We start from the raw sequence: 25,272 nt of genomic DNA on the forward strand, positions 1-25,272 counted from the left end.
AAAAAGAGAGAGAGAGAGAAGTAGGGATTTTTCTGTCCTTTTCAGACTAGGCTGGTGTTTCTATTACAAACTCATGTTTCCCATGCCTCTTACAGAATTTCATTCCATTAGATAAAACCACGTCTACAGAGCTCTTCAGGGGAAGGCTCTCTCTGGTTTGGGTTGCCAGGGTGTGGTAGGATGACATCTTTACAATTCATAGAAACCTAGCTGAGAGTCTAGGAGCTATACACTTCAATCTTAAGTCTTAAAAAAGGGTTTACAGCTGCATCCTTGAGATGGGTCTTTACCCTAAAGGTCATTTGTTTTGAGCAAAGCCACTTTGGACCAGAACACGGTGAAAGTATGGTTAGGAGTCTTTAAATATGGCTGAATATCTTTAACCTTGAAATTGGAGAATCGCTGAGGGTGTGCAGCTAAGGGACCTTGGACCAGTTCCTGGATGGCTGGCACTGGGGCCTGGGCCTGCGCCTGAGAGCTGAGGAGCATGACTTAAGTTCTAAACCCTGGTATTCCAGGACTGATTTGGGAGAATGGCTTCAAGAGTCTTCTCCCTGTTAATGGAGGACTGAGGAGAGCATGTGGTTAAAGGTCATTATATTATTGGAGTGCCAGTGTGGTGGTGTGGCTGGGGCGTGGTTGCAGATCCTCCATGTTCTTGGTGGTCTGATAGGAATGTGACTGGAGACCCCAGGCTCTGAGAGGAAGGAACCGGCTGGTCACAGCTGAAAAACTCCAGGCCTGAGGGACTGGAGTGTTGGGGACAATGTACTGTTGGAGGGGCTCCATGGTGGGAGGACCAGGGACTAAATAAAGCCTGAGAAAAAGCATTTTAGGTGGGTTAGGGAAGGATTCAGCAAAGTAGAGACATTTGAGAGCTAGGAGGAGAGAAGCGAGAAAGGCGGCTGTCACAGAAGTCAAGGGAAAAGGGTAGTTGCAGATCAAAGTGGACCTGCTAGAGGAAGCCATGTTTTCTGGAAGACACCTGGAAGATTCCCTCCCCTCACCTGAAATCCCTGAATACAGTTCCTCGATCTCCCCCCTCTACCAAGGACCAGACTTTCTAGTAAATATTCTAGTGACTCAGTTCCTGTCTTCCAAGGAATTGAATTCTTGTGGAAGAGTGGACTTAGGAGTTCAGGCTATCTGTACCACTCCTTGTCCCCTATCTTTACAGATGAGTGAATGAGGTATATAGTCAAGGTTACCGATTTGTAAAGAAGCAATGTTTATTAGAACAAAAGGCCACAAAACATGAAGACTTAGTGTGGAGAAAGTGAACTAAGTCAAATGTCCTCTGACCACTCCCGGAATGCACTTCTCTACCCCATTTCATGAAAGTGTAACAGTTTTGATGACTTAGTCCGCACCACTACCTTCGCTCTCAAAGACCGTGTAAGAGGTCAGGAGATTGTCCTGCACAGGCCTCAGAGTCAGGCTGGAGTGGAGGTTTGTAGTGGACAGATTTCATCCTCCTGTGTCTGCTGAGGTGGGACTTCTGGCTGAAGCCTTGGCCGCACATCTTGCACACGTAAGGCTTCTCCCCCTGGTGTGTCATCTGATGTAAGAGGAGGTGTGACTTCTGGATAAAGCCTTGGCCACACTCTCTGCACACACACGGCTTCTCTTCTGAATGTACCCGTTTGTGTGTGATTAAAGCTGACTTGTTGCTAAAGCCTAGTCCACACTGTCTGCACATGTAAGGCTTCTCCCTCGAGTGCTTCCTCTTGTGCCTGATGAGACCTGCCTGGTGACTGAAGCCTCGCCCACACTCCCTGCACACGTACGGCTTTTCCCCTGAGTGTGTCCTCTGGTGGGCAACAAGGTTCGACTTCTGGCTGAAGCCTCGCCCGCACTCCTCACACACCATGGGCTTTTCCCCTGAGTGTGTCCTCTGGTGTCTGATGAGATTTGACTGCTGGCTGAAGCCTCGCCCACAATCCTTGCACACGATGGGCTTATCCCCTGAGTGTATGTTCTGGTGTCTGTTGAGGTGTGACTTCAGGCTAAAGCCACGCCCACACACCCCGCACACGTAAGGCTTCTCCCCGGTGTGTGTGCGCCTGTGTGAGATGAGAGTTGAATTCTGGCTAAAGCTGTGCCCACACACTCCGCACACGTAAGGCTTCTCTTTGGAGTGTGTCCTCTGGTGGTTGACCAGGGTCGTCCTCTGCCTAAAGCAGCGCCCGCACTCCTTGCAGGCGTAAGGCTTCTCCCCGGAGTGTGTCCTCTGGTGTGAGATGAGGTTCGAGCGGTCACTGAAGCCCAGTCCGCAGTCACCGCACACGATGGTCTTCTCCTCTAAGTGTGTCCTCTGGTGCCTGACGACAGCAGACTTCTGGCTGAAGCCTTTCCCACACTCCCGGCACACGTAGGGCTTCTCCCCCGAGTGTGTTCTCCGGTGTATGATGAGGTTTGACTTCTGACTAAAGCCTCGCCCACACTCACTGCACATATACGGCTTCTCGCCTGAGTGTGTCCTCTCGTGTATGATAAGCGTTGACTTCCGGTTAAATCCGCGGCCGCACTCCCTGCACACAATCGGTTTCTCCCCCGAGTGGGCCTTCTGGTGCCTGGCAAGGCTCTTCTTCAGACTGAAGCCCTTCTCACACACCCCACACACGTACGGCTTCTCCCCGGAGTGAATCCTCTGGTGACTGAGTAGGTTTGTCATCTTGCTGAAGCCCAGTCCACACTCTCTACAGTTGACCGTTCCAAATCCTAAGACTTCTATCCTCTTCAATAGTCTGTCTGCTTCCTCAGGGTTCCCCGTCGGGGCGGGGCTGGACTCTATTTCCACGCCTCTGAGGCCACTCCGGGAGCTGACCGGCTGCCTTTGGGGTGGCCTAGAGAATGCCCCCGAGGTCCTCTTCTTTGTCTTGCCAAACAAAGGCTTGGCGCCTTCTCTCTCTCGACCTTCTGCTTTATCCCTCCAGGGCTCTCGATCAGAGGCCTGTTGCTGCTGCTTCTGGTCCCCTGGGCACGGATCCCCCGGTTCGACAGGAGCCTCTGCACACAGGCATGTGAAGACCCAGGGGGGATGATTACACAGCATGTGCTGCACGTGGTCTTTCTGACTGGAAAAATCCGAAGGGCAGAAAGGACAGAGGTGGAGTTCTGGCTTTGGTTCCGCTGCAGAGGGAAAAGTCGGAGTCAGAACTGAGACGCTGTGGGGCAGCCTGAGCAATTCTGCCCAGTCTGCTGGGAGACCTGCTTCCCTGCTCTTCAAAATGCTTAAAACTTGAGAGCTACCCAGTCAAGACTTCCTTTAAATGACGTGCTCTTCCAGCCTCTTCCATTACAACCCAGAAAGCCCCCTCCCAAGCCTCTCCCATGTAGCCAGCTATAAAAATCATCCCAGGCAGTTTCAGCTCTTTTATATAGGGCCACTAAGCAACAGTCCTCCCCGGCTCCCGCAACTGTCTCCTCGCCACCACGCACATGACCGAAACCGTGTCCACAAGTATCTTCTCTGACTGAGAGAGATCTGACCAGAGGAAATGTATGGAAATGTATGGAAATGTCAGGTCTTTCCCTATTTCCCCCTGAGAACAAAGGGACAGATGGAGAGAACACTCATTCAGAATGGAGAACCCCTAGTTGTAGGAAGCAGCATAAAAATGGTTAAAGAGATCGTGTGTGAGATGCCTGGAGTTCCTCTACTCACTAATAAATATTTATTAGAGGGTGACTTTGGGCCAGAATTTCTACAAGGCCATAGGGTTTCAGCAATGGATGACACAAACACAGTATAGTCCCCTACTCCCTTAAAGATGTTCCCTCCTGGGGTTCCTGACCAGTTTAAGCCCTGTTAATTTCCATAATTAATCTAAATAAAAATCTTCCCAGAAATCAGCATAGAAGCAAAAATTTCTCCGTATAGTACCTTGTGTGTAGAAGATGCTAACATTGAGTGTATTGTTTTATCACAGCTGCTTCTAGCCTTCTGAAGGCAAAAAACGACCAAATAATTTGAGAAACCAGGTTGTGATGGTACTGGACCAACCTGAACACCAATTTTCTTGATCAATGAACTGAACTTTTATTTTTTTATTTTTTTAAAGATTTTATTTATTTATCTGTCAGAGAGAAAGAGAGCACAAGCAGGGAGAGGAGCAGAGGGAGAGGGAGAAGCAGACTCCCTGCTGAGCAGGGAGCCTGACGCGGGACTCGATCCCAGGACACCGAGATCATGACTGGAGCCGAAGGCAAACGCTTAACCAACTGAGCCATCCAGGCGTTCCAATGAACTGCACTTTTAAAAATCAACTGTATACACATCTATATTTCAGTATTCGATACAGAATGTTACTGTATTTGGAGATGGAGCCTTTAAAGAGGTAATTAAGTTAAACCTTAATTAAATGGTAATTAAGGTTAAAGGGGTCACAAGGGTAGAGCCCTTATCCAATGTGAGTAGCGTCCTTACAAGAGGAGGCAGAAACAGCAAGGATGTGCACGCGCAGAGAAGCCATGTGAGGACATAAAGAGAAGATGGCCATCTGCAAGCTTGCCTTCTTTCTGTAGCTCGCTGGGTTTTTTCTTACATTCTTGCTCAATCTTTTTAAAAAAAAAGTAACAGAAAGAAGTCCATGAGGGGTGCCTGGGTGGCTCAGTGGGTTAAGCATCTCCCTTTGTCTCAGGTCATGATCCCAGGGTCCTGGGATCGAGCCCCGCATCGGGCTCCCTGCTCAGCAGGGAGTCTGCTTCTCCCTCTGCCTGCTGCTCCCCCTGCTTGTGTTCCCTCCCTCTCTCTCTCGCTTGTTATCTCTCTCTCTCAAATAAATGAAATCTTTAGAAAGAAAGGCAAAAAAAAAAGAAGCCCATGCCTACAGAAGAGATCTGAGTGAGGGAAAGAGGGCAAACCCAGTGGGAGGAAGAAAGACTTCTAGTGGCAGAAGGAGATGAGAGACACTAGGAGAGCCCTGCCCTCAGGTGAGGATGAAGGTCCAGAAGGGAGGCCATGCCAGGCAACGCCAACCACAGCGCGGGAGGTCAGAACAGCTACTCTCTAGCACCGGCGCAATGCCTCCCGTCTCCCACGCCAAGCTGCCCGCAGCTCTGTGCTCCGTTTGCCCAGCACTCCCCACTCACCTGGACGGGTGGCTGGTGGGCATGTTCTCTCCTCTCTCCAGGTTTCCTTCCCTTGCTCCAGCTGGGTGATAAGTTTTGGCTTAGAAAACGGAATTCCTGCTCCCAGGAAAAGAAAAAACAAGGTGGCTGTAGGTTAGGGGCACAAGGGCCAACTCAGAAAGCAAGATGGCTGCTTCAAGCACAGCCTAAAACACCCTGCAGCAAGGACGTGAGTCCCTAGAGATCCCAGGGCTTACCCAGGGAGACCAGGTTGCTGTAGTTCTCCAGCATCACCTCCCTGTACAGGGATCTCTGAGCGGGGCTCAGCAGCATCCACTCTTCCTGGCTGAAATCCACAGCCACATCTCTGAATGCCATGTGTGCCTGTAACAGAAAACACAGCTCTGCTCACTGAGGAGCCAGCCTTGCCCACGACTCAGGCTGAGGGGAAGGGAGGATGCTGCCCGGTGGGAGACGGGTGAGCTACCGAGATTCTGTCTTGGGGGCACCTTGTGCTCAGTCAGTTAAGCCTCTGACCCGATTTCAGCTCAGGTCATGATCTCAAAGTCATAAGATCGAGCCCCGTGTCGGGCTCCTCACTCAGCAGGGAGTCTGCTTGAGATTCTCTCTCCCTCTCCTTCTGCCTCTCCCTCTGCTCGTGCTCTCTCTCTCTGTGTCTCTCTCTCTGAAATAAATAAATAAATCTTAGGGGCACCCGCTCGTCAGTTAAGTGTCCGACTCCTGATTTCGGTCATGAGATCGAGCCCCATGTCAGACTCTACTGGGCATGGAGCCTGCTTGGGATTCTCTCTCTCCCCCTCTCTCTGTCCCTTCCCCAATTCGTGTGTGCCCGTGCGCACTCTCTCTCTCTCTCAAAATAAAATAAACAAATCTTTAAAAATAAATAAATAAATCTAAAAAAAAAATATTCTGCCTTTGATTGTGACCCTGATGCCATGTGTTCCAAGACCTTTAAACCTCTGTTGCTATCCAGCCAACAACACCTATGAATCTACATTCAAGATCTTGGCTGGGCTGTGTGGAGAATATGTGCAAAAAAGAGTCCCTAACTTTTAGGAACTTTAAATCTAGGCAGATAGAAAAGCAAACAATAAATAAAAATTAAACAAAAGTAAAAATGTAACAGACTTTGAATTTTAAGAATTTAAAAAAGTAATATTACCAATCATGTTAGTATTGAAGCATCTGAATGACTAAAGTTCATACAATTCAATAATGGCACAGCCTAACTATAACTCAGTCCTTTCCCTAAATGCCATGGTCCCTTGGCCTCCTTGGGTCTGAGAGGCACAAGTGGGGCATAGTGAGGAGCATGGACTTGAACGTACTGCCTGGGTTTGGGGTCCACCTCTGTGGTCAACTAGTGAAATGTAGATAATAGTATATTAAATTTATGGCCCCACACTGTGGATGCTCAGGGTGGACCTTCTTGGCCACTCAACCTTCAAATTCATCTCTATATTCATTCTCACCCCCCTGCCTAGTTTTACTCATCTCCTTAACTCTATTTCAAAATGGTGGGCACAGTGAAATATGGACATCAGGAAAAGGGTCCTGAGGCAGCCCCAGGAACGTCTCTTAAAGGATGGGCAAGAGTGAGGAGAAGAGGGAAGTGTTAGGTATTCCAGATGAAGCATGTGGGGAGTGGAGAAGACGACACTGTGAGCAAAGGAAGAGAGGAAGCCACCATGTGGACAGGGAGGACAACCCGGGAGGAATAAAAGGTAGAATACAGAAGAGGTGGAATGTAGCAGCCTACAGATTTTTAATTTTTATTGTAAAATATACCTAACAAATATTATACTATTTTTACCATTTTAAGTGTACATTTCAGTAGGATTAAGTACATTCACATAGTTGTACAACCATCACAGCTACCATCTCCAGGACTTGTTCATCATCCCATGCTGAAACTGTAACCATTAAATAATAACCCCTCCTCCTCCCAAACCCTGGTAACTACCATTTTGGTTTCCATCTCTACATATGTGGTTATTCTACGTACTGCAAGTTAAGTGGACTTACACAATATCTGTCCTTTTGTGTCTGGCTAATTTCAAGGTTCATTCCTTTGGAAGCATGAACTCAGAATTTCCTCTCTTTTCAAGACTAAAAAATATTTGATTTTATGTATATACCACTCATCCATTGATGGACATCTGGTTTGTATTCACTGTTTAATGACTGTGAATAATACTACCTCACAAATTGGTGTATAGTGATCTGTTTGAGTCCCTGGCTTTCAATTATCTGGGGGTATATACTCAGAAGTAGAATTACAAGAGCAAATGGGAATGTCATATTAATTTTTTTCAGGAATCACTGTGTTCCATAGCAACTGCATCATTTCACAACTCCACTAGCAATGCAGAGGGGTTCTAATTTCTCCACATCCTCACCAATACTTGTTGCTTTCTGTTTTATTTTTGTTGTTGTTTTTATAACAGCCATCTGATGAGTATAAAATGGTATCTCACTGTGGACTTAGACTGCATTTCCCTAATGATTAGTGATGGTGATCATCTTTTCACATGCCTATTTGCCATTTATATAACTTATTTGTAAAATATCTATTCAAATTCTTTTCTTTGCCCATTCTTGAATTGGGGTGTTTGTATTTTTGGTGGGTTACAGTTTTTTATATATTCTGTTAATCACTTAGATCATTTATCAGATAAGTGATTTGCAAATATATTTGCAGAGGGGTTATAAATTCTGATGAAGACCAATTTATCTATTTCTTCTTTTGTTGCCTGGGCTTTTGGTGTAATATCCAAGAACTCATCACTAAACCCAATTTCATGAACCTTTCCTCTGTTTTTTTCCTAAGAGTTTTATAGTTTTAGTTCCTTCTGTTTAGGTTTTCAATCCATTTTGAGTTCATTTTTGTATATGGTATGAGGTTAAGGGTCCAACTACATTCTTTTGCATGTAGGCATACAGTTTCCTAGCACAATCTATTAAATAGACTGTCCTTTCCACATTGAATGGTCTTGGTACTCTTGTCCAAAATCATTTGACCATATACATGAGGGTTTATTTCTGGGCTCTGTGTTCTATTCCATTAGTCTGTAATTCCGTCTTTATCCCAGTACCAAACAGCTTGGATGACTGTAACTTTGTAGTAAATTTTGAAATCAAGAACTGTGAGCCCTTCATGTTTGTTCTTTTTCAAGATTGTTTTGGCTATTCAGAGTCCCTTGAGATTTCATATGAATTTTAAGGTCAAGTTTTTGATTTCTTTTTTTTTTTAAGTTTTCTATTTCTGAAGAAAAGAAGAAAAAGCCATTGAGAGTTTTGTAGAGATTACACTGAATCGACTTCAGTACTGTTGTCATCTTAGCAATATTAAAATTTCCATCCATGAACATGGTGTCTTTCCATTTCTTTAATTATTTCAGGAAGGTTTTGTATTTTTCAATGTACAAGTCTTTTGCCTTCTTAAGTTTTTTTAAGTATTTTATTCTTTTTGATGCTATTGGAAGTAGAATTGTTTTCTTAATTTCTTTTTCAGATTGTTCATTGTTGGTGTGTAGAAATGCAGCTGACTTTTGTGTGTTAATTTTGTATCTTGCTATTTTGTTGAATTTGTATATTAGTTCTAACAGGTTTTTTGTGTGTGTCTGGAATCTTTTCTACATATACACAGTCATGTCATCTGCTAACCGATAATTTTACTTCTTCCTTTCTAATTTAGATACTTTTTTTTTTAACTTTTCTTTCCTATTTATTCTGGCTAGAACTTCTGATACTGTGTTCAACAGAGGTGGCAGAAGTGGGTATATGTGTCATATCTGATCTTTGATCTTACAGAAAAATCTTTTAGTCTTCAACCGTGGAGTATGTTAACTGTGAATTTTTCATATACTGTGTTTTTCATATACATGAGCTATTCCTAGCTTATTGAGTGTTTTTATCATAAAAGAGTGCTGGATTTTATCAATACTTCCTGCATCAGTTGAGATGACCATGGGGTTTTTGCTCTTCATCTGTTAATGAGGTATATTTATTGATGTTTACAGGTTGAACCATCCTAGCATTCTAGGACTAGACTTAGTCAGTGGGATTCTTTTAATATGCTGTATAATTCTATACAGTGTATAGAATTCTTTTACTAGTGTAGAAAAGTATATAATTCTAATATACTGAATTTGGTTTGCTAGTATTATGTTGAGAATTTTTGTACCAGTGCTCAAAGAGATCTTGGCCTGTAATTTTCTTTACTCGTTTTGTATCAAGGTTTGTCTGATTTTGGTATCAAGGTGATGCTGGCCTCACAGAATTAGCTAGGCAATGTTCCTTCTTCATGTTGGGGGGGGGGGAATGTTTGAGAATTGGTGTTTTTCTTTAAATGCATTATAAAATTCACCAGTGAAGGCATCAGTCCAGGGCTGTTCTTTGTTGGGAGCTTTTGATTACTGATTTAATCTCCTTACTAGTCTATCAAGACTTTCTAATTCTTTTTTTCTTTTTTTTTAAAGACTTTCTATTTCTTAATGATTCTGTCCTGGGGTTTTCTGTTTCTAAGAAGCTGTCCATTTCATCTAGGCCATCCAGTTTGCTGGGGTACAATAGTTTATAACAGTCTCATATAACCCCCCTTATTTCTGTAGAATCAGAAGTAATGCCCCACTTCATTTCTGATTTTAGTAATCTGAGCTTTCTTGTTTTCTCAGTCAAGCTAGCTAAAGGTTTTGTCAATTTTGATAAACTTTTCGAAGAAATAATTTTTGGTTTTATTGATTTTTCTCTATTATTTTTCTATTCTCTATTTAACCCTGTTCTAATCTTGACTCTTTTCTTCCTCTGCTACCTTGGGTTTAGTTTGTTCTTTTTCTAGACTCTTAAGTTGTAAAATTATGTTGTTTCCTGGAGATCTTTTTTTCTTTCTTTCTTTTTTTTTAAGAGAGGGAGGGAGAGGGGAAGAGAGAGAGAATATCTTAAGCAGGCTCCATGACCAGCACAGAGTCTGATGTGGGGCTTGATCTCACAACCCTGAGATCATGACCTGAGCCGAAATCAAGAGTTGGACACTTAACCAACTGAACCACCCAGGCGCCCCTTCATATCCTTTTGTGTACATTCTGTATCTATTTTCATTAGAGTTATCACAGTGATTAAATTTAACATCCTAAAGTTATAACCCCCTAATGTGAATTGATATCAGCTTAACTTCAATAGCATACACAATTCTATATACCTCTATCCTCACCTCTTGTCAGTTATTAAAGTTATAAAATTACACCTCTATGCATTGTGTCCAAAAATATAGACTCATAATTGTGTTTTAAGGCATTAATCTCTTAAATCATGCAGAAAACAAAAAGTGTAGTAAACCAAAGTGACAATAACACTAGCTTATATAACTGCCAATTTATTTACCTGTAGAACTTTATTTCTTCCTATAGCAGCAAGTAACTGTCTAGTATCATTTCATTGCACCCTCAAAGACTCCCATTAGTATTTCTTGCAAGGCAAGTCTGGTGGCTGCAAACTTTATGACTTTTTCTTTTTCTGGGAATGTCTTGATTTCTCCCTTACTTTTGAAGGACAGTTTTTGCTAGATATAGAATTCCCGGTTGACAATTTTTTCTTTCAGCATGGAATATACCAACCCATTGTCTTCTGGCTTCCAAAGTTACTGATTAGAAATCTGCTGATAGATTTTAGAGGACCCTCTGTATGTGACAAGTTGCTTCTCTCTTGCTGTTTTCAAGATTCTATGTTGCCTTTGGCTTTCAAGTGTTTGGTTACACTGAATTGTGGTGTGGTTCTCTTTGACACTTTATCCTACTTGGAGTTTGTTGAGCTTCTTATTTGCTTTTTATGTCTTCTGTCTCTTTATTTCTATTTCCATTTTGTCCTAAAATAATCTTCTTGATTTTGTTCATGTCTTCCTTTAGCTAAGAGAATCTTTAAGACATCGGTTTTAAAGTCTTTGTCCAGTAAGTCCCACCATCTGGCCTTTATCAGGGATAGTTTTTAATGATTTATTTTTTTCCTCTGAATGGACTATATTGTCCTGTTTCTTTGTATGCCTCCTGATTTTTTGTGAAAAATTGGATATCTGAATCTTATAATATGACAACTCTATAGAACTCAGACTCCCTAGTATCTACTGGGTTTTAAAATTATTGTAGGCTGTCTGTGCCAGGATTCAGCCTGTGGTGTAAACTTAGGTTTTTCTTGAGTCTTTCTTATGCTTTTCTGATCCTGTGCCTTTCCATGGGCATGCATGGTAACTTTCTAAATCCCCTATACATGCAGTTGTTTTGGATGTTCCATCCTGAAATGTCTGACAAAAAAGGCAAAAGGGGAAAAAATAAAGGGAAAGAAATTTCCCAGGATTTGGTTCTTTAAATCTCCTACTTTAGCCAGTGGGGGTTGTAACAATGTAATGCCCATTTCTGTAACGAGAAGCAGCAATCAGGAATCAGAATACAGATCCTCAGTATTTGAAGGACAAGGTCCTTACTGCCCACCCTGGCCTCTGCAAGCTGTGTGCAAACTGCTTCAGGAACACATGCATGGCTTTCTGCCATGGGGGAGGGGGATGGGTGATGAGTACTGCACTAAGAGCTGAAACTGACTGTTCCAAACTTTCCCTTGGAAGCTGCAAGCATTCAACTAGACTCCAGAGTTCCAAAATAGTTACATCAGACAGATTTTGCCAATAAAATTGTTGCCTATGTGGGGAGACAGATTCCTGGTGCTTCCTACTTCATTATTTTCCCTGATATCACTCTCAGCTTATAAAAGTTTTAAAGCTGAACAAAGGAATGTAGACTCTCCTGTCCTGTAGAACTGTGTGTTGTTCAGGGTGAGCCACTTGGTGAGTGACTTAAATCATAGGTGGAACAGGCTTCAGGTAAGGTAAATCACACCTCCAAGACTAATGCTAGACTCTGCCAGGTACCAACAAGGCAGCCAGAATAAGAAAATGAGTCTATCCTGAGACAGCCAGTGTGGAAATACAGAAAACACTCACCATTACCCTGGCTTTCCGGGACCCTGAGGCCATTTTCCCTGGTATCCCTAAAGAAGGATATCTCAGAAGGCAGATCTGGGTAAGGAAAACAGAAATGAAAGGGTGTCAGGTAGAAATGCTCTCCCCATGAGTGAGGCAGGATCTGCCTCAGTTGGGGGACAGGTGGCATGATGTTACCAGGCTGATTCTCAACTAGGGCCTGGAAAAAGGTCCAGAAAGCCAGGCCTTCAATAGGTTCAGTTCCAAACTCTCCTGATCACAAGTTAAATGTAAAAGGATATTTTTGAGGCCATTCACTTGGAAGTAGATAATGTTAAATGCAGCATTACGAATTTGAGGGGTTGTGAAAATGGTATTCTGGTTGTTTTTCAAAGATACATATTGAAGTATTTATGAATGGAAATGATTAAAAACATTTCAGAAAAAATGAGATAAAAACATGAAACAAGATTGCAACATGGTGATGACTGTTAAAGTTGGGGCTTTATTATACTATTCTTGCTGCTTTTGAACATGTCTGGAATTCTTCCATTAATAAAAACTATTTTAAAATTCTTAACCAGCAAAAAAACTTAGGCAATATGGCAAAATGTTAAGAAGCGTTAAATCAAGATGATGTATGTAAGGATGGTCATTATGCTGTTTTCTCTTTTATATTTGAGAATTTTCATTAAAAAAGTAAAAAGTATACAGTTTTTTCAATGGATAGCCAGGACAGAAAAACACTGTGTTGAGAACAAAACTAGTGGAATCCAAAGCAATAACCAAGGACAGAAACCGGCAAGAATGAATGATCAATTTTAAATAATAAACTATGACAACTCAGATTAAATAAATAAATATTATGGATACTTCGATGAAGTGATTAGGGAAGAAATGAAATAAAATGGCAAATCATTCATAGGGAAGTCAAAAGACATTTTTCAAGAAATTTATTCTTGTGGTTTAATTTCATTTGATGTAATTATACATGGGATTAACATCTCTGTTAGCATTAGAAAGAATCCAGAGTAGTCTGAAGATTATAAACGAAAAAGTTTAGTTCTCTTTCTGGACTTTGCCCCAGGCCCACATCTGGGTAACTGCTGTTAACTATTTCATTAGTGCTCTTTATCATTTTGTCTCATCATTTTCATTTGTATTTGGGTACATGTGTAAACAATGTTACTTTCCCATAAATAAAAACCATCTGTATTCTGACTTATTTGCATTTAATATCTTGGGGCTATGTGTACACCAGTACTCACAGACCTAACTCCATTGTTTTTATTTAAAAAAAATTTTTTTTAAACTACATTCTTTTTAATAATTGTTAGACTTTGTCCAACAGCAGACCACATTTTCTTTAACAAAGTATTCTTCTGTCAATGGACAGGCTGTCGTATTTATCACCGAAAGGTTATAAGCAATACCTTTTTGCAAACATGTCAGTCTTTCTGTATGAGTGCTAACAGAGCGGAATTACTGGGCTTAATTTTGCACATGTGCTTACACTGCCAAATTGCCCTCCAAAGGCTGACCAACTCACAATGTCAATGACCACATATTAGTGTGCCCCTTTCCACACTTTGATAATACTTGATTCATCCAAGGGATTCTTCAAGTAAGAAGCCTATAGGAAACAAGTTTTACATATGCAAGAGCTTGGGGAATTCTATAGCCTTGAGCTCTTTGTGAGAAGCTCTTCGTGAGGAATCTACTGGAAGATGAATATTAAACATAGTAAGACAGGAAAGGGAAACTAGGTAAAGAACTGATGGTGAGCATCTAATATACATAATTGTAGATCTAGCACTACACAGTGGGTAAGAGAGCAGGAAAGAAAAATATATACTAATGGTATATGGCATGTGTTCTGATAAAGTAGAAATGCCACTAAAATGGGAGGAGAGACAAGGGAAGGGGAAAGTAGAAAAGGTTTACTGAATGTTGCATTAGGTGGGAGTTGGAGGGAAAACACAAATGAAGTCACAGAATTTCTAAAAATAATAATGAAAACCCTGTGGATGTGTGGGATTCATTTAAAACAGTGAGATGAAGGAAATGTACAGTTTTAGATATATTAATAAAGATAAGAACAGAAATTAATGAACAGAAAAAAGTGTAATAAGTGAAATCCTAATTTCTTAAAAATTTAGTGAAATAAACACAGCTATCTTAAGAAAAGAGAAAACATAAATATTGAAAATAAGAAACCACAAAGGGAAAATGCCAGTTTTTTGAACTGTCAATGTATTGGGTTTAAAACAACAACAACAACAACAAAAACCCAACTAATTGTTTTCACTTGCTTTCTACTCCAGAAAGTAGGAAAAAAACAAAAACTGAGAAAAAGAGAAGAAAATGTTTTTTAAAAGAACAAGAAAGAGTAAATTAAAAACCAGTAGCATTAGATTGTGATACTGAGAACAGCTTGTATCAAACTAACCCTTTTACTAATAACTATACACCCTAATCAAAACATAAAGAAAATTGAAGATACCGCGACCAAAAGCAGCGTGAAACCGGAGGGGCTACAACCCTTGAAAGAAGGGATGCATACTGGGTGAGACCTGTATTTAACTCATTTTTCACCTGAGGACACTCCCCAGTTCAAGTGGCACAGGAGGAACAGATCAATAGTCTGTGGCTTCCAGACTTTCTGGAAACAGCATGGCAAAATCCTAGAAAAGTGGGAGCAACTAGGGATGGAGCCTCAAATCTACACACAAGCACCTCCTAAAGTTGGTTGAATACTTTGGCTGAATGCAGAAGGCAAGAAACAAAGAGCTCAAGTGGCTAACAATGGATGGAAGGTGAATGGAGCTGTGCAGGTTTCTGCTATTGTTCACAAGTGAGACTGAGTTTAGAGCTTGAGTCCAATCAAGTCAAAGATTGCTAAATACCTTAGATAAGCTCCTACTGAAACACAGGTCATTTACACAAAACATATATCCTTTCAGCATACCTGGACAGAGGATATTCTAACTTCAAATTACCTGTGAATAAATTACCTATAAAAAAAGCAAAAAATAAAAAAAATCTTTAAAAAAGCATAAAACACGAAACCAGTGAGCTATCTCGTTTACTTTCAACAGTAAGCCATCAGAGAGAAGAGCAGCTCAGGGGGGAAAACTACATGAAAGAGAGAAGAGAGGCATTAACAGCAGATTTAAAGTTGATAGAAGGGGCGCCTGGGTGGCTCAGTTGTTAAGCGTCTGCCTTTGGCTCAGGTCATGATCCCAGGGTCCTGGGATCGAGCCCCGCATCGAGCCCCCGCATTGAGCCCCGCATCGAGCCCCACATCGGGTTCCCTGCGCCGCAGAAGCCTGCTTCTCCCTCTCCCACTCCCTCTGCTTGTGTTCCCTCTCTCTGTCTCTCTCTGTCAAATAAATAAAATCTTTAAAAAAAATAAAATAAAATAAATAAAGTTGATAGAAAACAACCATCAGAAAAGAAAAATTACCATGCATGAGAAAATGCTGAAAATGGGTACTGATAGGTCAGAATACTTACCTACAGGGACGGGACTTAAAAGCGTAGGCAGAATGAACACATGATGTCTTGGAAAGGGGAAGCTCCAAGGGAAAAGGGGATTACAAGCAAGAAAAAGGCACCTCTTGGAAACTCCAAGGTAAAGAGAAAAATAAGCAAGGGGGAAATACAGGGTCCTGCAAAAGAGAAGAGAATTAAAAAAAGAAGAACACACAATCTCTCCTCCTGCTGCAATCCAGCAAAGAAATCATACTAGTTACACTAACAGAAGAGTTTCCCTTCAAAAACACAAGAATCTGACAGTTGTTTACAGAAATGCAGATGTGCAGTCCTCCTCTATAGAAAACCAAAACAGAAAATGAGAATCCAAAGTTCAGCTAAAAAAAATTCTACCAAAGAAAAAGAAAAAGGAAAGGAAAGAAAAAAAACAGTGACAGAGAAAAAGAATAACAAAACACTACAAGCTGAATTCAATATCCTCAAACATTTGGGCATAAGAGAAATCATCTTGAATCAAAAATTCAAATTTGTAACTATGTTGAGGAAATAGTCTTAAATTTATTGTTATAATCATTTCCCAACATATACATGTATCAAATCATTATGTTGCACACCTTAAACTAATACAATGTTACATGTCAATTATATTTCAGCAAATCTGGAAACAAAACTCAAAAGCTAAGAACAGAAATGGGCAAGAAAAATAAGTGTTGACTGAAGTTCAGAGAGAAATGAAATTAAGTTACAAGACAGCAAAGTATAGATTGAAATGAAAACAGGATGGGCGTTGAAGTGTAGCAGGAAAACCACTTGAGAGAATAAAAATGAAACAAAAGACGGGCTAGAGAGAAAGTGGTTGAAATGGAAATCAGACAATAAAGGGAATATCACCCATATAATTGTAGTTCCTGAAGAAAACAAACAAACAAACAAAAGGAAACAATATTTAAAACTACAGTCCAGGGGCGCCTGGGTGGCTCAGTTGGTTAGGCGACTGCCTTCGGCTCAGGTCATGATCCTGGAGTCCCAGGATCGAGTCCCGCATCAGGCTCCCTGCTCAGCAGGGAGTCTGCTTCTCCCTCTGACCCTCCCCCCTCTCATGCTCTCTCTCTATCTCATTCTCTCTCTCAAATAAATAAAAATAAAAAAATAAAAAATAAATAAAAAATAAAACTACAGTCCAAGAAAACTTCAAGAATAGAATCTAAATATGAAAGGACCTACAGAGTACCAGGGAAGTTTACTCACAACTACCCACTTTAAGATATCTACTAGAAAAGCTATCAGGCCTTTAAGAACAAGAATCCTAAGGGATCTTAGGCAAAAAATATACCAGACTTTCATCAGAATTATCAAAATCATCATTCAACCATCTTGCACTGCTCAGAATATAAAATGGTGCAGCCACAATGGAGAACAGTATAGTGGTTGCTCAAAAAATTAAAAATAGAATTATTATATAATCTACCAATCCCACTTCTGGGGATATCCCAAAAGACTTGAAAGCAGGAACTGGAACAGATATTTGTACACTTTTGTTTATAGCCATATTCATAATAGCTAAAACATGGAAACAACCCAACGTCCATTAACAGATGAATGGATAAACAAAATCACACACACACACACACACAGATAAAAAAGGGAAATCCTGACACATGGTACAACATAGTTTAACCTTGAAGACATCAGACTAAGTGAAATAAATCAGACACAAAAAGACACATATTGTATGATTTGACATACCTGAGGTAATTAGAGTAATTAAATTCACATGGACAGAAGTAGGATGGTTGAGAGGGGCTCAGGGGAAGGGGAAAAGGGAGTTATTACTTAATGGGTACAGAGTTTCAGTTTGGAAAGATGAAAAAAGTCTGGAGATGGAGAGTGAGGTGGTTGTACAATAATGTGAATATACTTAATGCTGCTGAACTATACACTTAAAATGGTTAAAATGGTAAATTTTGTGTTATATGTATTTTACCACATTAAAAAAATGTATGAAAAAAAAGTCATCCAAAGCAGCGGAGCTACATTTACCAGAAACTTAAAGGAAAGACATTATGAGCCAGAGATTTCATATTCATCCAAGGGATTCTTCAAGTAAGAAGCCTATAGGAAACCATTTTACACATGCAAGAGCTTGGGGAATTCTGTAGCCATAAGCTCTTTGTGAGAAGCTCTTCGTGAGGAATCTACTGGAAGATGAATATTAAACATAGTAAGACAGGAAAGGGAAACTAGGTAAAGAACTGATGGTGAGCATCTAATATACATAATTGTAGATCTAGCACTACACAGTGGGTAAGAGAGCAGGGAAGAAAAATATATACTAATGGTATATGGCATGTGTTCTGATAAAGTAGAAATGCCACTAAAATGGGAGGAGAGACAAGGGAAGGGGAAAGTAGAAAAGGTTTACTGAATGTTGCATTAGGTGGGAGTTGGAGGGAAAACACAAATGAAGTCACAGAATTTCTAAAAATAATAATGAAAACCCTGTGGATGTGTGGGATTCATTTAAAACAGTGAGCAAGGGAAATGTACAGCTTTAAATATTTTAATAAAGATAAGAACAGAAATTAATGAACAGAAAAAAGTGTAATAAGTGAAATCTTAATTTCTTTTTTTTTTTAAGCTTTTATTTATTTATTTGACACAGACAGAACCAGAGAGAGAGACAGAGACAGAGAGCAAGCACAAGCAGGGGGAATGGCAGGCAGGGGAGAAGCAGGCTCCCTGCTGAGCAAGGACCCTGGGATCATGACCTGAGCCGAAGGCAGCCGCTTAACCAACTGAGCCACCCAGGCGCCCCGAAATCTTAATTCCTATTAAAAAATTAGTGAAACATGGCTAGCTTAAGAAAAGAGAAAGCATAAATATTGAAAGTAAGAAATAACATAGGGGAAATAACTACTGAATCACCAAAACACATTTTTAAAAAGTCATATAAGAGTATTTTTCAGACCTCTATAAAAAAATTTGTATACCTAGATGAAATGCATAACTTCTAAGGAAATGTAACTGACGCTAGATGGTCACAAGGGATTTTTACCAACCTTTCAAACCAGATAGTCCCAATGCTCAAAACACTGTCCCAGAGCACTGAAAAATGAAGGGAACTTCCTTATTCTTTTTATAAAGCAACTCTAATGTTGACACTTAAACTTGATGGCAGTTCAAAAAACTGAAAATTAAAGACCATTATCACTTATGAATATTGAAGCAAAATTCTAGAAATATCAGCTAAGAGACTCCAACATGACAATAAGAAAATATTTCGCCAAGACAAAGTGGGATTCCCAGAAATCCAAGATTGGTGCAGTATTAGGAAATCCATTACTATAATATACCATATTAATCAACATATCTAAGGAGAAAAACCAAGTGTTTTTATGCACGCTGAAATATTCTTTAACAAAACTCAACACCCAGGGGCGCCTGGGTGGCTCAGTCGTTATGCGTCTGCCTTCAGCTTAGGTCATGGTCCCAGGGTCCTGGGATCGAGCCCCGCATCGGGCTCCCTGCTCTGCGGGAAGCCTGCTTCTCCCTCTCCCGCTCCCCCTGCTTGTGTTCCCTCTCTCGCTGTGTCTCTCTGTCATATAAATAAATAAAATCTTAAAAAAAAAAAAAACTCAACACCCATTCCTTACTTTAAAAAAAAAAAACTCAAGAACATAAGATTGATGGATTTTTAAAACTTTTTATTTTGAACTAATTTTAGTCTTACAGAGAAGTTGCAAAAATATCAATTCTCATATAACCTTCACCCAGCTTTCTCTAATGTTAACATCTTAGAAAACCAAAGTACAATGATCAAAACCAGGAAATTGACATTGACTAAATCACAGTCCTTAATCAAATTTGTTGGTTTTTCCACTAGTGTCCTTTTTCTGGTCCAGGATTCAAATGAAGTTCCCATATCGTATTTAGTTGCCAGGTATGTTTAATTTCCTCCAATCTGTGACAGTTCCTGTCTTTTCTTGTCTTTCGTGAACTCGACACTTTTGAAGAATATCCCTCAATTTTGGGTTTGTCAGATGTTTTTTTCATGATCAGAAGGAGGTTAGTTCATTTTTGGCTAGATTATCTCAGAAGTGATGTCATGTCCTTTTCAGTGCACTGCATCAAGGAGTTGATGATACTGATATGTCTATTACTGATGATATTAACCTTGATCTTGATCACTTGGTTAAGGCGATGTCTGCTGGGGTTTTATAATAAGTATCTTGGGAGAGATACTTTGAGATTATACAAATACCCTGTTTCTCTTCAAATGTCCACTCACTAATGTTAGCAAGCGTTTGTGGGATGTGCCCACAATAGTTACTACTGTGGTATTTACCAAATGACGACGGTCTCTTTCCCTTTTTAATTTTAAGTTCATTAATTATTCTGTAAGCAAGTGCTGTCCCTTCTCCCCCATTTTTTAAATTTATTCAATTCTTTATATCAGTATGGATTCATATCTTATCCCATGGGTTATAATAGAATATCATCACTATTTGGCTTCTCAAATCATTCCAGCTTCAAACACTGGGAGCTCCTTCGGGTTGGCCTTGTTCCTGCTTTACCCAGTAAATGCGGCCCAAGTGACACTGTGCCAGTTACAGGTTTATGTCTTAAGAAGGCTAAAGAGCTTATGCTCTACAGAGGCCCAAATACCATGTAAGAAGTTCAACTCCTCTGCCGGACAGACCATGCAGAGAGAGAGGCCCTGATACTACATGGGGAGAGTGAGGCCCAGCTGTCCCAGCTGACCCCAGCCTTCTAGCCAACCCAGAAAGGGCCAAATATATGAAGGAACCATCTCTGATGTTTCAACCCAAACAAGTCCCCAAGGGACTGTGGCCACAGCCAGGTCTATAACTCACACAGAGCAGAACCACAAAGCTGATCCCAGTAAACCCAAAGAATTGTGAGAAATTATAACATGCTGATTCTTCTTAGCCACTAAGTTTTGGGGTGGTTTGTTGTGCAGCAATCAATAATCAGAACCCTTCCAGACATGCCATGCCTTCTCCCTCCTCAACTTTCTTAATGACAGAAGCACCTTCCCTCTCGCCCACATGCCTCACTCAGACACCAGGACAACTTCCCCACTTGCCACAGAAAGCCCATTACCAAGGCTGACTGATTCTACCTCTGAAAACTCTCTCAATTCCTCCCCGCTCCCTACCTGCTGGGGGAAGAGGACAATGGCCATAGTCCCTCCTGGTAGGGTCTGCAGACCTTCTCCCAGCATTCCAGTCAGCCTCATCCATTCCTCCCAGAATCAGCTCTACGTACATACGGTTGGATCATTCACTCATTCAGTAAGATATTTATTAAGCTTCTACTGTATGATAGGCACTATTTTAGACACTGGGGATATAAAAGTGAACAAAGACAAAAAACATCTGCCCTCATTGACACAAAAGTCCAGAGGAGGAAGATGGGCATTCTAAATTAATGAGTAAAACACACAGTACATCAGGAAGTGATGACTGAGATGAAGACCAATATAGCAGGGAAGGAGAAAAGTAACAGAAGCAGGGTGGGGTTTTGGAATTTTATTTATTTATTTATTTATTTATTTATTTATTTATTTAATGGGAGGGGCTTGGAATTTTAAATAGTGGTTAGGCACGGTCCCTCTGAAAAGGTGACGGAGTAAACAACTAAAGCATGTGAAGGAGTGAGCCAAGTGGGTAGGTCTGAAAAGAGCCAGTTCACTGGGGCCGGTATGCTGAGCATCGCAGGCAAGAGCCAGTGCATGGTCAAAGTACAGAGTTCACTGTGGCTGGTGTGCTGTGCTTGAGACTGAGTAGGAAAGAGAAAGTTCGAGTGTAAACATGGGGGGAGATCATACCCCACTTTGTAGGATACTGATTCTGACTTTGACTGAGATAAAAAGCCACTAGAAGGTTTTGAGCAAATGCATGACATGATTTGACTGACATTTGAAAAGACCCCTCTGGTTGCTGTACTTACTAATATACTTTAGGGGGATGAGGGAAGATGCAAAGAGATCATTCAAGAGCTATGATTATCCAGGTAAGCCAGGTGAAATAGTGGTGGTTTGGGCCACGGTGGAAGCAGCAGAGGTTGGAGATTGTGTGTGAGTCCAGATTTGCTTAGTAGGGATGGAGTATAAAAAGGCCAAGGTTTTGACACTGAGCAATCTGAAGGAAGGAGATGTCATGTCTCTGCTCCCTATTAGAGCTAAACTCCCTGAAAGAGTGGTCTATACTCTCTTGGGGTGGAGCATGTTTGGGGGAGGCGATCAGAGTTTGTTGTTGGACACATTAGGTTTGGGATGCCGAGGACATATCCAAGAGGAAATTTGAAGTAGACAGCAGGAGACTGGAATCTGGGCTGAAAGGCACAGGCCTAGGCTGAACCTCAGAGAGATGGCATTTAAGGCCTTGAGAGGAGATGGGGCCACCATGGAGACAGTGTGGCTGGAGAAGATGAGAAGTCCAAGAACAGTGGGGGTTTGGGAGAAGAAAAGCTGGGAAGAGGGACAGGAGGAGCAGCCTATGAGGTAAGAGGAAAACCTGGAAACCAGGAGCCACGATGTGAAAGGATATTTTAAGAAGGAAGTACGATACAACAATGTAAAATGTTGCTGAGAACTGACTGTGGCCATTAGCCACAGGATGCACAACCTCGTTGAGAGTGTTTTTTAGTGGGTAGAGGTGAATAGGCCTCATTGGAATATTTAAGAGATGAAGGAAGGATAGACATGGAGATAGCAGCAGGGACAATTCTTTCAAGTTTAGCTCTAACAGAAAGGAAAGACATACAGCCATAGCTGGAGGGGGAAATCATGTCACTGCTTTGCTCCCCGCTGCCCTCAGATCAAGGCCACACTCACTAACTTGTCATTTAGGGCTCATTCCAACAATGACCAACCCACGCCTTTCCAATAACATCCCTCCCCCCGGCCCCGCCCGGCAGGCGTGAACGTCCCTTCCAGCCAGCAAGGATGACAACGCGAGTCTTCAAACTACATCACCCGCTTAGCCTAACCAGGTGCCAGTGACTCAAGAGGAGAAGGATGAGGTACCCAATCCAGTGGGACAGCTGGATAGTCACAATGCAGCCTGAGAGCCCAAGAGTCCTGATAGTGTCGCGTGTTCTGCTGCTGACAAGGACACACCAGATGTATTCCCTGGGGGAAATCCAGGAATGCTCTCCAGTGGGATTGCATCTGAGTTCAATCAACAGAGTTTATAATGAAGCAGAGAGGCATGGAGAAATCAAAGGGGTCACGAATGAGGACACAAGGTCTGAAGAATAGTCCCTGTGAAAACTGTCATCTTGTTTTCCTGGGAATGGGACACTGTAGGGCACAAGATGTCAAAGTTGAGCAAAGGAAACCCACCGAGGTTCGGCATGCAAATGGGAAGGGGTCCCCACCTGAAGCTGGACTGTCAGGAGCCTGGGAGTCCTCTCTTTGCCTACCAGGCAGTCCTCTCTGGGCAGGCAGGGGCTGCAGGGGGCAGATCAAGAACAAAAAAGGTTCAGAAGAGTAACTGGAAACCCTCAGCTCCAGTAGGGTAGGGCCTCCTCCTCCTTAAAGGAATGGACCTATCACTGAAGAAAAGACTGTGGGAAGCTTGCTGGGAACACAGCCTGCCCTGACATGCTGCTGACACTGAGCATGAGCTGAGCTGATCCTCCCTCACCTTTGTTCTTAATAAGAATAGTACTTATTGGGCACTGAGTATATACCAGTGACTGTTCCAGGCACTGTAGGAGTTTCACCGATTCTCCTCACCCAATGAAGTACAATTTCTTATCTTCATTTTACAGATGAGAAAATTGAGACACAGAGAAGTCAGTCTCTTGCCCAAGATGGCGCAGCTATGAAATGACTGAGCCTGGATGAGATCTGGCTGTAGAGGCCATATTCTTAACCAGTAAGGGCAGTGATTGCTAATCTCTGTGGGTTGTAAGGATTCTCAGTGTATGCATTATGAGAAGAATCAAAATTGGTCATAAGGTGATAAGCACTGAATTTGAGTAATGGGTCTATGGAATTCTATCTACTTCTGTTTGAAATTTCTCCATCATAAAAAGTTAAAATGGACCTTCAAATTCCAAAGCCTGTTCACACCAGATGTGGGAATCTGTGATTCCTGTAGTCAGCGAGGATCCTCGGGACCTTTGAAAAACTTGCCTAGCGCACCCTAACCCGACCTCTTCCTCCAAAGCCGGAACCCTGGGGCGACCAGCCAAATTGAGAGCCTAGGATCGCGCCAAAATGGCCACTCCACACCCAGTGCAACTCGGGCACGTCTGGCCAAGCCAGCCTGCCTGTCGCCCCGCCTCGGCAAAACTGAGGGGTAGCTGGACCCAAAAAAAGGACGATCTACATCCACCCACCGAAATTCCGGACACACGTCCCCAGGGACGGCTTCCACACCACCACCTAGGAAATATCAGCCTCCAAAAGCCTACTTACTGAACTCCCCGCAAACCCGGGGAGTTGTGACACGAGCGACCCCCTCTCTCAACATCGCGATTTCGGCCAAGGCCGAACCTGTCCCCACCCGCAGGAACCTCTGGACGAAAGGCCCAAGGCCAGCACCCACCACCACTGGGCTTTGCGGCTGAGCTTCACCCACGTTCCTCGGAGATGCGCGCCCACACCCCCCAAAATAAGACATCCGGGAGAGCACGGCCTGAGCCACGACAGCGTGTCCCCACCACTACCTCCTCTCCCCGCCATCTGCACCGTCCCCAGCCTCAGCCCATAGACCAGCCTTTAAGAACTACCTTGCTGCGCCAGGAAGGGCACAGTTGCTGCAAGAGTCCCGCGGGAGCCTCACTCACCAGCGCCACCAAAGAACAAGGGGTCACTCCAGCCACCAGCTGGGGACCTACTTCTGTAGGGTGCCGGGACTACACTATCCAGCATCCTCGGCGTGGCGCCGGGACCACACCTCCCAGGATGCTCCGCGCAACCAGACGGGCACTGGCTGCCCACAGCTCCCATTGGCCTCCCAGGGAGCCGTTTCTGGGTAACGTGCCCTGGTCATTAGAGAATGACCACCGTGGCACCTGGATCCCCGGTATTTTTTTTCTTAAGATCACGTTTACAAAACATGTACAGGGTCCCGGGTGAAGCTTCTCGCCCTGCCGTGACCGCTTCTCTAACGCTTCCGCCTCAAAGACTACACTCCCCAGTGTAGTCCTGCAGTGACTTCCGCATCCGGTGCCGGCCCGCCTCCCGACCGGCGGAAATGACGCATCAAGAGGAGGTTCGGTTTGGCTTCTGGGATTGGCAAGGGTCAGCGGCAGTGGGGCGGTGAGGTCGGGGTTCTCCAGCTGCAGTGTGGCACACCTTCGTCCCGTGTTCCGTGAGCGACCGGCAGGCGTGGTCTCGTCCAGCTCACGTGCCCTTTTAACTCCGTTGAGGCCCATGGAGGGAGCGAAGCTGAGAGATGCCGAGCAGTCTTCCTGAGGTCTCCCATCTGGTGCGAGGTAGACCCGGATTCTGAGCACACGCCCTCAACCCGAAATATCCACTGCGGGGTCCCTGAGACCTTTTTCCTCTGTTGGAGTCCCCAGAGTTTTGGCAAACTCTCATTTGTCTCCTGGGGGACAGGAACCTCACTCAGACCGTAGCTCGGGGTAGAGGCCGCTGTCGGCTTAGCTCTTTGGGTCTTTGTTCCGGGCTGTGGTTGAGAACAGGGTTGCGTTGGCGCGCGTCAGGAACACCCCAG

General features: G+C 42.7%; 1 protein-coding gene across 7 annotated transcripts; it reads right to left on the reverse strand.

Moving 5' to 3' along the window:
- ZNF133 (zinc finger protein 133) lies at positions 1-25,032 on the reverse strand. 7 transcript variants are annotated; one of them, XM_035005791.1, is made up of 6 exons: positions 24,323-25,032; positions 18,616-18,661; positions 12,083-12,157; positions 5,331-5,457; positions 5,095-5,190; positions 1-3,132 (listed from the first exon to the last, which is right to left on the reverse strand). In XM_035005791.1, exons 3-6 carry the CDS (start codon positions 12,113-12,115, stop codon positions 1,385-1,387), a joined length of 2,004 nt encoding a protein of 667 aa, XP_034861682.1. In that variant the 5' UTR covers positions 12,116-12,157; positions 18,616-18,661; positions 24,323-25,032; the 3' UTR covers positions 1-1,384. The 7 variants fall into 7 exon arrangements, with proteins under 7 accessions (XP_034861682.1, XP_034861680.1, XP_034861679.1 ...); XM_035005789.1 differs by lacking the exon at positions 18,616-18,661 and adding an exon at positions 22,961-23,033; XM_035005788.1 differs by lacking the exon at positions 18,616-18,661.
- Between the last annotated feature and the right edge of the window lie 240 nt (positions 25,033-25,272).

The sequence above is a fragment of the Mirounga leonina genome, unplaced genomic scaffold (genome assembly GCF_011800145.1).
Source record: "Mirounga leonina isolate KUSES-001 unplaced genomic scaffold, KU_Mleo_1.0 Mir_150, whole genome shotgun sequence".
Classification (NCBI taxonomy): domain Eukaryota; kingdom Metazoa; phylum Chordata; class Mammalia; order Carnivora; family Phocidae; genus Mirounga; species Mirounga leonina.